This window comes from Uncinocarpus reesii, genomic scaffold, assembly GCF_000003515.1.
Source record: "Uncinocarpus reesii 1704 scaffold_5 genomic scaffold, whole genome shotgun sequence".
Taxonomy (NCBI): Eukaryota; Fungi; Ascomycota; class Eurotiomycetes; order Onygenales; family Onygenaceae; genus Uncinocarpus; species Uncinocarpus reesii.
Genome location: NW_003052496.1, coordinates 1355765 through 1368410, shown reverse-complemented (window position 1 = coordinate 1368410; position 12646 = coordinate 1355765). Strand labels below are relative to the sequence as shown.

The following is a 12646-nucleotide window of genomic DNA, read 5'->3' as shown; positions in this document are numbered from 1 at the left end:
ATAGTTCCTAGGAAGGCCTAGTTTTCCAGCTGGCAAGTTATACCTCTTCGCCACCAGTGTTGAAATCAAAAGAAAGCCAATTCGAAAAGCAGACTAAAGAAACATTTGCCGGGTTCGAAAGACTAAATAAATAAAGGTCGTGAGCAAAGAGTCATCATAGGATAAAAAAGACAAACAGCCGCGTCCATTGAATGTCAAATCAGAATTTTGAAAGAAAGCTGGGCATAACTCAGAAGCAAGGAAGTGAATATAAGAAAGTTCCCTGGGTTAGGGTCGGTTAGGAGCTGGCAGATATTAGGTATAGTGCTGTATCTACAAGTGTCCAATCTTCGCGTGAAGCTCTGTATCGAAGAAATGGTAATTCGGGTCGGGAATGCAGAAGTGGTGTTGTGAGAGGAGAGTTCCCGCAGTTGGGCGCTCGTAGGTATTGCTATAGAAACGGTTAGTGAAGCCCTGGAATAAATGAATAAAACAGAACTTACATTGTGAAGCAATCCAGCATAAATGACAGAGCTGCTGGAGAAATATTCAGTGACACGTCTTCGGGGATAGGCGGCGCCTGGTTCAAGCTTCCCAATTTGAAGATTGCGCCAATGGCTTCTTCTTTGCTCCATGGGCGTCGACCAGCGAACATCTCTAGAACAACGCATCCAAGAGACCAAATGTCAACTTTGGCACTATATCCTTTACCCTGGGATTGTACCACCTCTGGTGCCATCCAAAACACAGAGCCTTGCATTGAGTTGGTTACATCGTTTCCATAGATATTATCAGTTTTTTTGGAGATACCGAAATCCGATATTTTGCATGTTCCGTCAAGGTCGAGTAGAATATTATCGGCCTTAAGATCTCGGTGGAGGATTCCTTGATTGTGTAGGTAGGACAGGCCACGCAGTGTTTGGATGGTCAGTGATTTAACCACACTTTCTTCGAATTTGCCATGTTTTCGAAGGCAGCTTCCGATAGAGCCACCAGGGATATATTCCAGGTAGATGGAAATGGATAGTTCGGTGCGATGACACCCGAGATACTGCACAATATTGGGATGCTCCAAATGCTGCATGGTATCGATTTCCTGGTCCATGGCCGAAACCATTTCCTTTATGCGGTCTTTATCGTAACCGGCCGCTTTCTGGTTCACCTCCACCAGTTTCACGGCTAAAAATTCACCGGTTTCAGCATTCATACCGAGATACACCCTGCCATATGTACCTTTCCCAATGAGTTCACCCCTGATAATCCTGAAAGTTGGTTGCCTCTGGGGTACTTTCTCAAATGGAACTGGGTGCTGTGGTAGAGGATCCAGGTCACTCAGGCGGCTACCCGGTTTTGGACTGATTTGCATAATCCTGGCTCCGAACATCTTGGTGCTTTTCCGGCGGAGCATGCCAGACTGCGCATTCTTGGACGCGGCAGAGCTTTGGTTTCGACGAATTTGATGAGCTCCCTTCGCAACTTCACGGATCGACTTCATACGGCTCAAGCCACCGGCGCGGCTTACATTCCGCTGTGCTACATTTTTCGCCGTGACTTTGGCCTTTAAAGTTGACTCATCTGACCCTAAAGTATCAGATGGATTTCGCAAAATGGAGCTTAGGTTAGGTGCAGCATGCGCCACATGCTCTCGTAAATTTTGTGTCAGCTCTGGCTCTGGTTCTGAGTGGCTTGGAGTGGCAGTTGGAGACATTGGAGGTGTTAGGGTAATGCCTTCCAGGTAAGGTTCATCCAAATCGATGTTAGGGAAGAAATCTTCCAAGTGATCAATCATCCCTTCAACAGGAGGACGGCTCGCCCATACATCGTCCCTAACAAATGATCGTCGACGAGAATTTCTCAAATCTTGAGGAGACAAGTCATCAGTATCCGGATCGCCTGAATGGTGTCCACTTCGGGGGTCACTATGGTCAGTGAGTGGCGTAAATGCATCAGCGGGACCTGGAGATTTGAAAGTCACAGAGAGGCCTTTCACCGCTCTAGAGTTAGTATTCACCGTCAAAGCAGGTTTCGCTAATCGACCTCTAGCCAAGCCCGTGGCTGCTTTCCCGTCTGCTTTCGGTTTGGGTTTTCTGTTTGCAAGAGGTTTTATGAAAAGGTCTTCGTCAGAAGCTTCATCTGAATCTTGAGGTGGTGGCTGAGGTGATTTTACGAAAAGAACCTCTGTTTCCTGGAAATCGAAGTCAGGGCCGTGTGACAGTCGCGACTGTGACGGTACTCGACTAGGTTCCCGCAAAGAGGTTGCATATGTGGCTTTTTCGGGTAGGCTTGATGGAGTTTCACTAATACTCGCTTTCCTTGCCGAAATACCATCGTTATGAATAGGTACATTGAACATCGAGGCGGGGCCTCTAGTAATAGCCGAAGAAGGGCTGGCCCGGTGAGAACCGGCACTGCCAGTATCAGCGGATTCCGTTGAGGATAGCTTTCCGATTTCTGATTCTGATGGAGTGCGAGGAGAATGCGAAAAGGGGGACGAGGTTGCTAAGGGTTTTGCAATCGAACCGGAAATTTTGCCCATGTTGGCAATGGCCGCAGCGATGCCCATACTGGGGGAAGCTGACTTAGGGCTGAAGCTCGACGACCTTTCTCGGGTATCTACCAAGAAGTCTTTTGAAGATCGTGCCTGGTCAGAGCTTTGAGCACTTGAGTCTTTGGGTTTCTCTGGAGGCCTTTTGTTTAACGAGTTAACCTTAGCAAGAGTGCTTGACCCGGATGGTGCTGTTGGCGGCTCTCTTCGTGGAACAAAGTCTTCAGACCGCTTGTCATCATAAGGTGACAATCGCGTAAAATCAATAACTCCTCCTCCCGATGTTTGCTTCTTTCTGAAGCTGCTCGCGTTTCGACTGGAGGTAAAGCCGCTGTTTCTCTTCGACAACACGGCGATGTTCTTTATGAGCCGCTAGAATCGCGGCGTTTCGTTCTTTTTCTTCGGGAGACTCTTCAACCCATCTGTCATCTTCAATAAACGGGGAATATGAGGCTAGATTCTGCATAGATGCACGATGTGCCATGGCAGGAGATACTCGGCGTGGGTGGGCGACATGGTTGGTTCGATTGCGAGCGTCATCCTCTGTGGTACTTCTCTGTGGTTTGGCACCATTGGCAACTCGCTCGGAGAACGACAGGCCTAACCCGAATGCAGGCGGCGCCATGCTTTGGACATACAGCTTCAAGCTTCCCTGGTCGTCTGATTTGGATCTCCGATTCACAACCAACATGGTATCGCTCAGCGGTTCCTCATGGTCGACTTTTCCGGGTTCTGTCACGTATATTAAAGCGCTACTTGGATCTTTGATACCGACGCCGTTGCACAAGTGAGCTCGCAACATATCCGCGGCATCAACATCCGTAACATCCACCAGGCGGTAGTTCCAGCCATCGAGCGTCACAAATATGAATCGTTTCGGAGGAGGATTCTGAATTACTTTTCGAGCGTGACACTCGGTCGACGGCTGGGATATGCCATAGCCCAGTGAGGGTTCGCTCGAATTTGGACCTGTTCTCCCAGAATATGGAAATGATTGGGCATATCGAGCTGGACTGGAAGGAGTATCAAGACTTGTGTCGTCAGGAGAAGGGTGCGATGGACCCAGCTTCTTCCGGATAGCATTTAAGAAGCCTTTATGATCTTTTGACGGCATTTCGCTTTGCTTCATGGGATGCTCCCGCATAGGTGGGCCTTGACCTTGTCGGAAGCTGCGACTCATGATAGAATCAGAACTATTTCGTTTTGCGTGAGTCATTTCACCAGGTGTTCCGGTAGGTTCTGCTGTTACCATGGATGCGAATTGGGTTGCTGGGCTCCCGCCTCTGGATTTTGAAGTAGTGTTCCCATGATCGCTAGAAGCGGATGGGCTATGTCTTCGCCATTCACCAAGAGCATTACCAAGTATGTTTCTGGACAGTTCAGATCTAGAAGTTGTTTCTTGATGGCCGAATTCAGTAGAAGAAGGGTCAAAGGGAAAAGAATCTGGTCGTAGATGAGGGGAAGTTTCTACACCTCCATCTGTTGACGCGCTAGCATGTTGTTCATAGAATCGTCCAGAAGAAGTATTTTCAGAATGCTTAGTTTCAGCACTGCTCCGGATCAACTTTCGCATCCGAACCCCTTCATCACGCTCCCGGCCTGGATCCCATGCAGCCCCGTACTCTTTTGCAAGCTGCGGGTAGATATCTTGATGCATTTTGCCAAAGTTTCCCATTCCATTTGCACCTCCACAACCCAACTCAATAAATTTTGCTCCTTTCAGATCCAGCGCTCTGAAGGTTTCTTGCCATTCAGTGGAAAATCCATTGTGGGCTAGCCATTGTAACACACGATCAAGAGGCCACTTTTCATCGGCCTCATGAGCTGACAGGCCGTTCGAGGCAGCGCTCGCTGTCTGGCGGCTAGAATTTTCCCGAGTTGAAACCTGGGAATTTTGATGCGATGACTGGACATGGGGATTCTGCGATGGATTTAACGTTCCTGCGGTATCAGACTGTTCACGATAAGAGAGTGGAATTTGGGGCCGGGTTATTTTATCAGCGTATGATTCCGGGATATATCGTAAGGCATCCGGGTCGTATGGGTATCCGGCCCTCTCCGGACGGGAAAAGTGATCGTAATTGTCGTGCGGGATTAGTGGAGGTATTCCAACCCCCGGGCCGAACGAGCTACCACCGGGGATGTACGTTGCGGAAGTAAGAGGCGGATCGTTAGAAGGAGGCTGCTGTATAGAAAGAGAGCCAGGATTTTGAGGCTGATGTATACTGTAGGCCAAGTGCTGATTGTACAATTGATTCGAGGAGGTTAAGGGCGGAGGCGGTGGGTAATAGCCTTGGCCAAATCCCTGTTGTTGTCTTGCCCACTGCCATCCAGGTTGATTTCCATAGGCCGATCCGGGTGGAGGGCCTGGTGGTGGGGGAGGTAAACCACCAGTATGAGCTGTTGTGTGTGTAACGCGTGGAGGGGGAGGAGGAATTTGCATCATATGGCTTTGTGCGGTAGCCTGTGGGATCGATTGCGGGGGTGGGCCAGGAACGTATGGCTGCTGGCGTTGGCCATCCATGACAGCGTTATCTTTCCTGCCTATCGTTCGCAGTTCACACTAAAAGCGTAGGTTGGAACAGGAAACGTTCAATCAAATCCACTAGTACATCGCCAATAACCCAGTATACTCCGCGCAAAGATGAACCAGGTTCCATCAACTCATCAAGGAATTGTTTTTGTTAGTTGATTGTTAGGTGCGGGTTGATTATCCACCACCATCGTAAATAAGCATATTGCCATTCGAGTTCGGCTTGGGAGCTCTTGAGTTCGATCAGAAAACGAGCGTGACGGGTTTGGCGATTTGTACAGACATGAAGCGGTCACGGTTTCCGTATTCACATCCCGAACGCACGGACATAACAACTTTTCAACCTGTCTATCTCCCGACGGAGACCGAGTGAATCACAAGCCTCGAGACGGCAAACCGGCCAGGCGAATTCAATTGTCAACAAAATCTTTCAAGAGAAGAGGTTAGCCTTAACCTCAGCTTCAGAAAAAACAATCGTTGCACCCACCGAAACAATCTCGGTTTAACGACCGTGTCGAGGGGGCGGGCGGGGGGCAGCCCGAGTCGTCTGGTAACTGCTATGCTCACAAACGATGCTTTCAAGGAGCACCTTCTTAGTTTTTCATCGGTCGTCCGGCCGCTGTCTCGATTCTCCACGCTGTGTATTCGATATGTAGCCGCAGTTCCCAGAGTCCAATCCAGCAGTCCGCCGGCCTTGTCTGTGTGAACATCCCCACGACGTCCGGCGTCGATCCAGCCCGTTGAGCTTCCCGCCAATTAAACGGGGGCAGTGCGCCAGTGGTAGCACGTGATTCCCGGTCTGGGCGGGTCCCTTGCTGTTTAGTGGTTTCTGATTGGTTGGCTGATTATGCTCCCCTTTAGGCCTAGTTGGTTCAGCCACAGCTGTTTCCATGCGCCACAGGATCCTTGATGAAGGAAGTCAACGATCATAAAAGAAAGAAGCGTTTGGTGTCTGGTGCTTGGTGGATTAATCAGTTGGCCTATTTTGGAAGCTTGTAGTTGCTTGCGGAATGCTACATCGAATGCAAGTCCACTAACTAACTACATACCCGCTCGTGACGGAACAAAATCGATCCGAAATTACCTGGGAGACTGTTCTAATGCAAAGAGCACTGTACTGTTCAACAATGTCTCATTCAGTATGGTTTATTATATCCTATGAGTATCAACTACAAGGTTTCACATATGTATCAGAAAGTGGCTTTTTGAGGCTGCAACCTCTCAATTCGTCAGAAGCATCGAAATCATGCGATCCATTCATCCAGACGCGACCGTCAACGTCAGGCCGTAGCAAGGGCACCTTATGTTGCGTTTCTCCTCGCTGATGCCTCTGCGGTTAATCTCAGCGCAGCGGGTGCGTCTTCTTTAGGCATATACAATTCCACAAGCTACAATGAGGTAAGAGGTCAGCGTTCTCCAAGTCGATGTCTAGTCATCGGCAGCGTACCTGCAACTTTTGCGCGGCCGAAAACTCTTTATTGTCGAATAGCCCAATCAATTCTTGTTTTGTTCGAATTTGGTAAGTTTTGTATTGGTCTGGTTTGGCTCCAAAGGCGGGCACCAAGTCCTTGAACCTCCACTCTTGGATATCATTATATCTACTGTTCCAGCCGTGGATATACCGCTCAATGGTATAGCCCTCATTGCAGATCACGAAACTGTTGCGATGTCAGCGTGGCAATATCACCGTGTGTGTGGTTAGCGGTGCTTACATGATGGGCGTAAGGTTATTTCTGATCATAGTGCTCAGCTCCTGGACAGTCAGCTGGAAGCTACCATCTCCGATAAACAGAATCGTCCGACGATTCCCTTTCTCCTGTGTGGCGAGTGCAGCGCCCTGGCAAGCACCAAGGGAATAGCCGATGCTGCCCCAGAGAACCTGACTAATGGCCGTAACGCCCTTTGGAAACCTGGTCTCCCAAATGCCGAAGTTCGCGGTTCCGGTTTCGGTGATGACGATATCATTTTCCTGAAGCCATTTGCCCACAGTCGGCCAAAACCACTCGTGGGTGATAGTGGGTTTCGACGCACTAGGATCCTCGTGTGGTTCGTTTTTCAATTCAGGTCCAGGAGCAATATTTACCTTTCCCATGCGTTGCACCACCTTTTGAAGGACACCTTTCATTCCTACTCCCGGGTATTCGGAATAGCGCACACTAGTATAATTGCTGTGAAAATCAACAGAGTTCATACGCCCAATGCGGTAAGTGAATCCGGTGGTATTGAAGTCGGATTTGATAGCGCCAATACTGAGAATCAAATCAGAGGACTCAACCCGGTCCCTTACGCCTGCATTGGATCCGTCGCCGGCGTACACGCCGCCGTAATTAGGAAGAGTTTCGTCCACTGCACCTTTTCCCATGGGAGCCACAAACGTAGGCAACCCGGATTTCTTGACCAACTCGTGGACCTCGGCCAGAACGCGATGGCGAATGGCACACGCATCGACGAGGATGACTGGATTCTTTGCAGCATGAAGATATTTCAGGACCACATCCACAACGTATTCTTCCTTCTCTTCCTCGTTTGGTGGCGGGCTCAGATCAATTGGTTGCTTCAAACGCTCCCCGTCCACTTTCTTTTCGACAAGGTCAGTGGGCAGAGCGATATAAACCGGGCGGCTTCGAATCCAGCATTCCCGTAATGCGCTATCGATATAAACTGCAGCTTGGTGAGGATCGTTTAGTCTGGCTACGGCACATGAGATGCCAGAACTCATGTTGGCGAAAACATTGTAGTCGCCGTTCCCAAGCGTGTGGTGGAGGAGCATGCCATCTTTCTGGGAAACTGTGCTTGGCTGACCGGTGATATGGACAATCGGCACAAACTCAGAAAATGCGCCGGCAACGGCATTCAGGGCAGATAGCTCTCCCACTCCAAAGGTCGTCATCAGGGCTGATATCCCGTTGATACGGGCATAGCCATCGGCAGCGTAGCCTTGATTCTTGCCGGTCATTTCTCTCTCATCATGAACGATTCGGCTGAGCTGATTGCATACCTGCGTTCAATTCATTGCAGTTCCCTACCCATTTTAAACCACATTTTGAGACGTAGTCGAGAGCGACAAGGTTGTAGTCCCCTGGGGGTCGTTAGATGGTCGATTCAAGAGACCAATTGCGCAGAGAATTTCACCTGGCACTCCATGAATTGACCGTATTCCGATCTGGTGTAGCCGTGTAAAAAGATACTCAGCAATGTCGACTGGATGCTTCAGCTCCTTCGTTGCGAGGTCAGTCATGATGGATCAATGCGGACGTCAAGCGAATCTTGAACGGTCAGAGTTGTTGGTTTATTGACTTACAGCTGCACCATTGCGGGCACAGAGACGTGCTTTTATTCAAGGACACTGCCGGCACCTCCCGGACCCCATGTACACTGTACAAGCTTCTCAAGCATTGGTGTTGCCATGTCTCTCTTGAAACCTGGAATCATCGCTGTGAATGATGTCAGATTCTGTGTCTCTGAAGTTCGAGAAGGCTGCCCAGTCCCGATGAGGCTAGTTGAGGTGTGGTGCATTGGCATGATTGGGTGAAGAGGCTTTTGTCCAATGCAAACAACAACCACCAGGCTGTCAGGTTGCAAACAGTGGACAGAGTAAATGCATGGAATTGTCCAGGAGGCATGAATGTTGAGAATCGCAAATATCGGAGCTAGCAGTTGAGAGAAATCTAGATTGTTTGTGCGTTGATTGAGTTCAGAGGACGAGAAGAAATTTTGAGCATCATGAGCGAAGTCGCAGGGCAGAAAAGAGCAGCACCCGATGAGCATTCGGACAGGAAACAAAAGGTAAGTTGTGCCCTATATTCAGTACTCTTTTTTTTTATTTTTTATATTTTGGCTTGCGCTTAAAAGGAACAAAGTGTACTGCGGCGTCTTAGGAATATTGGATAGCTTTCTGATATCTCTGTAGCGCAAGAAGCAGTGGCGGACACCTGGCCCAAAGCTGAATGTAAAACGGACCATTGAGAGCGGTGACTCTGGAATATTTGTTACATGTGACAGGGGTAGAGAAGGCAAGTGTACTGCTGAGATACTGGATTTGCTGTCTCAAGTAGGTCAAAATCTATACATCTCTTTTAGCTGTGCGCTGACCAGCCAACGCAGGAAGTGCCCAATGCTGCTCCGAATGAGTCAGAAGAGAATGATTCCGCTGCAGCAGGAAGCGAGGACGACATCGAAGCGCAAATCCGAAAGGAAGTTGAATGCATGAAGCCAACAAAAAAGTCCCGCGCACTCTTCGAGGCTGTGAGGCTGGACATTCCGTGTGGTGCGTCCTGGATCTTCGTTCCACTCAACGCTGCTCGCCTGACGCTCGCTTGCGTATATCTCTACTTTCTATCTAACATATGCGACTAGTGCTGTTCATCAGAATGGATAAAACCCTAGATCCAGTGGACCTCGTCCATCGAATATGCATGGACGCCCATGCCAATCCTGAGAAGAAGCGAAGTCGATATGTCAAACGATTAACGCCAATCACATCAATACGGAAGCTTCGTAGTGGTGGGCTCGAAGAGCTTGCTGGCGAGGTACTGGAGCCACATTTTCACACCGGTTCTTCGAAGAAGGTATCTCTTCGCATGCGACCGAGAAGCTAGCCCGTGGGGTTTCTGGAGGTTTGAGCACTACTAAAAATCGAGCATTGGGGATGCAGTATGCGATTCGACCAAGCGTGCGAAATAACCACGAATGGCCAAGAGATACCGTCATCCAGCTTGTTGCCCGTGCCGTGGGCCAAGGCCATACAGTCGACCTGAAAAACTATGATGTGCTGATTCTGGTGGAAGTCATGCAGGTAAGCACCCTTTGGCGAGCCGCGGCATTTCATTCCCTCGACGATCTTCAGGTCTTTGACTGTTGGGTAGAGTATCTGCGGCATGAGCGTTGTCAGCGGGGATTACGACCAGCTGAAACGGTTCAATCTAGCTGAGATTTACAATCCGACGCCTCGGCCCCAGCTGGGGACAACCGCTTCTCAAAACGCGTCAAGCAACGGGAATACGAAAGTGGAGTGATTCCTGATCCTTCGCAGGGGCAACAGTGTGTAGAAATACTGCGGTGTGCGCTGGGGAGTTTTGTTGGTGACCAGCATGCACTCGACTCCAGCGCTGCCGTGGGGGTCGGCGTCAGCATCGATCCACGATGACTGACGCGAACTCTGCAAAGGGCGGAAGTTCGCAGGAACGGGAATCTATTCGAGAGATTTGGGCCATGTGTCTGAAGATCTTTGTCAAGGATGTACATGCTAGATAGATGTAGACGCAGAGATACCGATGCCCTGTTCCACGGAGATCGCGGCATTTCCTCCAACTCGCGTAGCTCACTCATGGGCCAAGAGGCGTTGTCGCCCCAAACCCTGTCAACCGATCTCGATTATTGAGACAAAGGACATTTCGCTGTCGAGAGCCTGAAGGGCACAATCGCCAATAATGTACTTTCACGGCGGCCAGAATGACTCCCCGTGCGCGGCCAGCTACTGGGATCACCGGAGTTGCTGTCAGGGTGGCATGGCACCGTCCCCAGCACCGGTGGGAATGTCACATTGCGATGGAGCTTTTCAGCACCAAACCTCGTCAAAGGCCCATGCTCATTGGTGCAGCGTCGGAAAATTAACGGCCATTCGACGTTTCTGGGTTTCAGGTTGGCGACAAGCGAAATCCATACCTTTCTCAACTTAGCAAATTCTGGCGAGTTTGCGGCCGCGCGCTGCTCCCGCAACGTAATTTGCAGGCATATCCACATGGTATCCGCCATGCATCGGCTTGTCGTCATTTCTCGCTTCTGGGCCGGCTCTCGAAGCACTGCGGTTTTCTGGCCCGAGTGCTCTCATAGGCTCCTGGCGGTCGATGTTCTCGCTTTCGCTCTTAAGCCTCTCATCGTGCCATCTGGCTCATGATCGCCTGGCTGTTGTTCTTCGACGCTCAGGGTACCGAGTATCTTCCCAACGCAGCCGATAATATTGCAGCGTGTGCGTTTAATGACTTCCCACTTTCTGAATCCAGTATTCATTGCCGATGTTTGATATATCGTTGCCGAGATTTCGTGGCCCCGTTCTCTTGTCAGCATGCAGCCACTTGACTGTGTCAGATGGTCCCTTTGACGAGCTTGAATGACGACCAGAATATATATACCCCTGTGGGAGCGCGGAGGAGACGAAAATAGATAGCCTGGCCCGAGTTATCTATCAGATCTTTAAACTGTAAGTAACCGCTTGAGATTTATACCATCGCCTACCATGGAGCCGCTGCTGGGCTGTGAGGCCCATTACTATATGACCCGGAGCTTCTATTCCCGTCGCAATTTATTAAATATATTTTCTCAAGATATGCCTACCACTACCACCTATCCCTTTACATTTTGCAACATCGCCATGTCTTCCATTGCCAAACCCCTGGTGGACCAAGGTCCCGATTTTTCCGCCTTTCAGCGCCTAGTCAGATCACTATTCCCCGGAGCCCAGGCCCAGAATATACGGATGCTGGAGGGCTCTGTATATCCAATCCATTTCCTCCAGATGTCAAATGGCCTGGAACTAGTCCTCAAGACCCGCCCGATATCAGCTACGCCAATCCTCCGGAACGAACGATATCTCCTGGAAACCGAAGCTACGGTTCTTTCGCTACTGTGGCAGAGAGGGATAGACGGAATCCCCCAGCCTTTGAAAGTCGACATTCCCCACTATCCCCCGCGAACAGGGTACCTTTTGAGAAACTCGATCAAAGGGGTAGCCCTCTCGGAGATCAGCTTTCCCTTGACTTCAGACGACCGAAAATCCATTGATCGGCAGCTGGGGGCTGTCGTCAGATCTATTGGACGGCAGACTGCATCTCAGTTTGGGCTTGTGCACAGCGTCGCATCGGGCGTGGGCTGGCGGACCTGGAAGCAAGCCTTCTTATCCTTATTCGACTCTCTCATGTGGGATTCGGAAAACGCGTTCATATCATTGCCCTATCCCGAAATTAGGCAGCATGCAATACGACTTTCTGCTGCACTCGACGATGTCGTGGTACCGCACTTGGTGGTGGTTGATATCGGAAAACCATCACACATTATCCTCGATCCCAACACGAAACAGGTATCCGGGATCGTGGACTTTACCAGTGCTTTATGGGGGGATCCTTTGATGGCTGATGTCTTTGGCTCCCCTTCTCCCGAATTCCTTCACGGCTTCGGATCCGACCTGATGGACGTAAAGTCCGCTCCTATTCGATTATTATTGTCAGTGAAACCTTTCAGTATGCCAACGCCTTTCAGTTGCTAATATCCAAACAGATATTCCTGCTATCGCAGCGTCCTCAAAATAGCACGGCAATATTACCGAAATCGGGAAGGCGACGAAGAACTAGCGGCTCGCCGAGTATTAACAGCTCAACTTGCAACTTTATCAACTTTAGAATACCCCTGACCCTTCGTGCCGTTTTCGCTTTAGACTGGATGTTTTCTTATATACCCTAGGATTTTGATTTGGGTGGTCATTTGAGCATAATACATGTATGTATCTTACAAAAGTATATATAGATTGTCTTCTTGGGAGGGTCTATAGATGTGCTATGATTGAAGCGGAGCAATCTTCACTTTTTCCAATTAGT

The 12646-nt window shown here is 49.7% G+C and overlaps 4 protein-coding genes across 4 annotated transcripts; 2 read left to right on the top strand and 2 right to left on the bottom strand.

Moving 5' to 3' along the window:
- Positions 1–312: 312 nt before the first annotated feature.
- On the bottom strand, positions 313–5048 carry UREG_07496 (BCK1 protein; the record flags this gene model as incomplete). Its single annotated transcript, XM_002582677.1, has 3 exons — positions 313–430; positions 483–2658; positions 2795–5048. 3 exons carry the CDS (start codon positions 5046–5048, stop codon positions 313–315), a joined length of 4548 nt encoding a protein of 1515 aa, XP_002582723.1.
- A 1310-nt stretch (positions 5049–6358) lies between these two features.
- Positions 6359–8295, bottom strand: UREG_07495 (pyruvate decarboxylase; the record flags this gene model as incomplete). The annotated part of the gene is made up of 4 exons (XM_002582676.1): positions 6359–6445; positions 6505–6715; positions 6770–8055; positions 8095–8295. The coding sequence occupies 4 exons, from the start codon at positions 8293–8295 to the stop codon at positions 6359–6361; spliced, it is 1785 nt and encodes a 594-aa protein (XP_002582722.1).
- Positions 8296–8780: 485 nt separating this feature from the next.
- UREG_07494 (uncharacterized protein) lies at positions 8781–10203 on the top strand (the record flags this gene model as incomplete). The annotated part of the gene is made up of 6 exons (XM_002582675.1): positions 8781–8843; positions 8968–9108; positions 9162–9324; positions 9414–9625; positions 9712–9852; positions 10099–10203. The coding sequence occupies 6 exons, from the start codon at positions 8781–8783 to the stop codon at positions 10201–10203; spliced, it is 825 nt and encodes a 274-aa protein (XP_002582721.1).
- A 1089-nt stretch (positions 10204–11292) lies between these two features.
- Positions 11293–12462, top strand: UREG_07493 (uncharacterized protein; the record flags this gene model as incomplete). The annotated part of the gene is made up of 3 exons (XM_002582674.1): positions 11293–11311; positions 11381–12275; positions 12330–12462. 3 exons carry the CDS (start codon positions 11293–11295, stop codon positions 12460–12462), a joined length of 1047 nt encoding a protein of 348 aa, XP_002582720.1.
- Between the last annotated feature and the right edge of the window lie 184 nt (positions 12463–12646).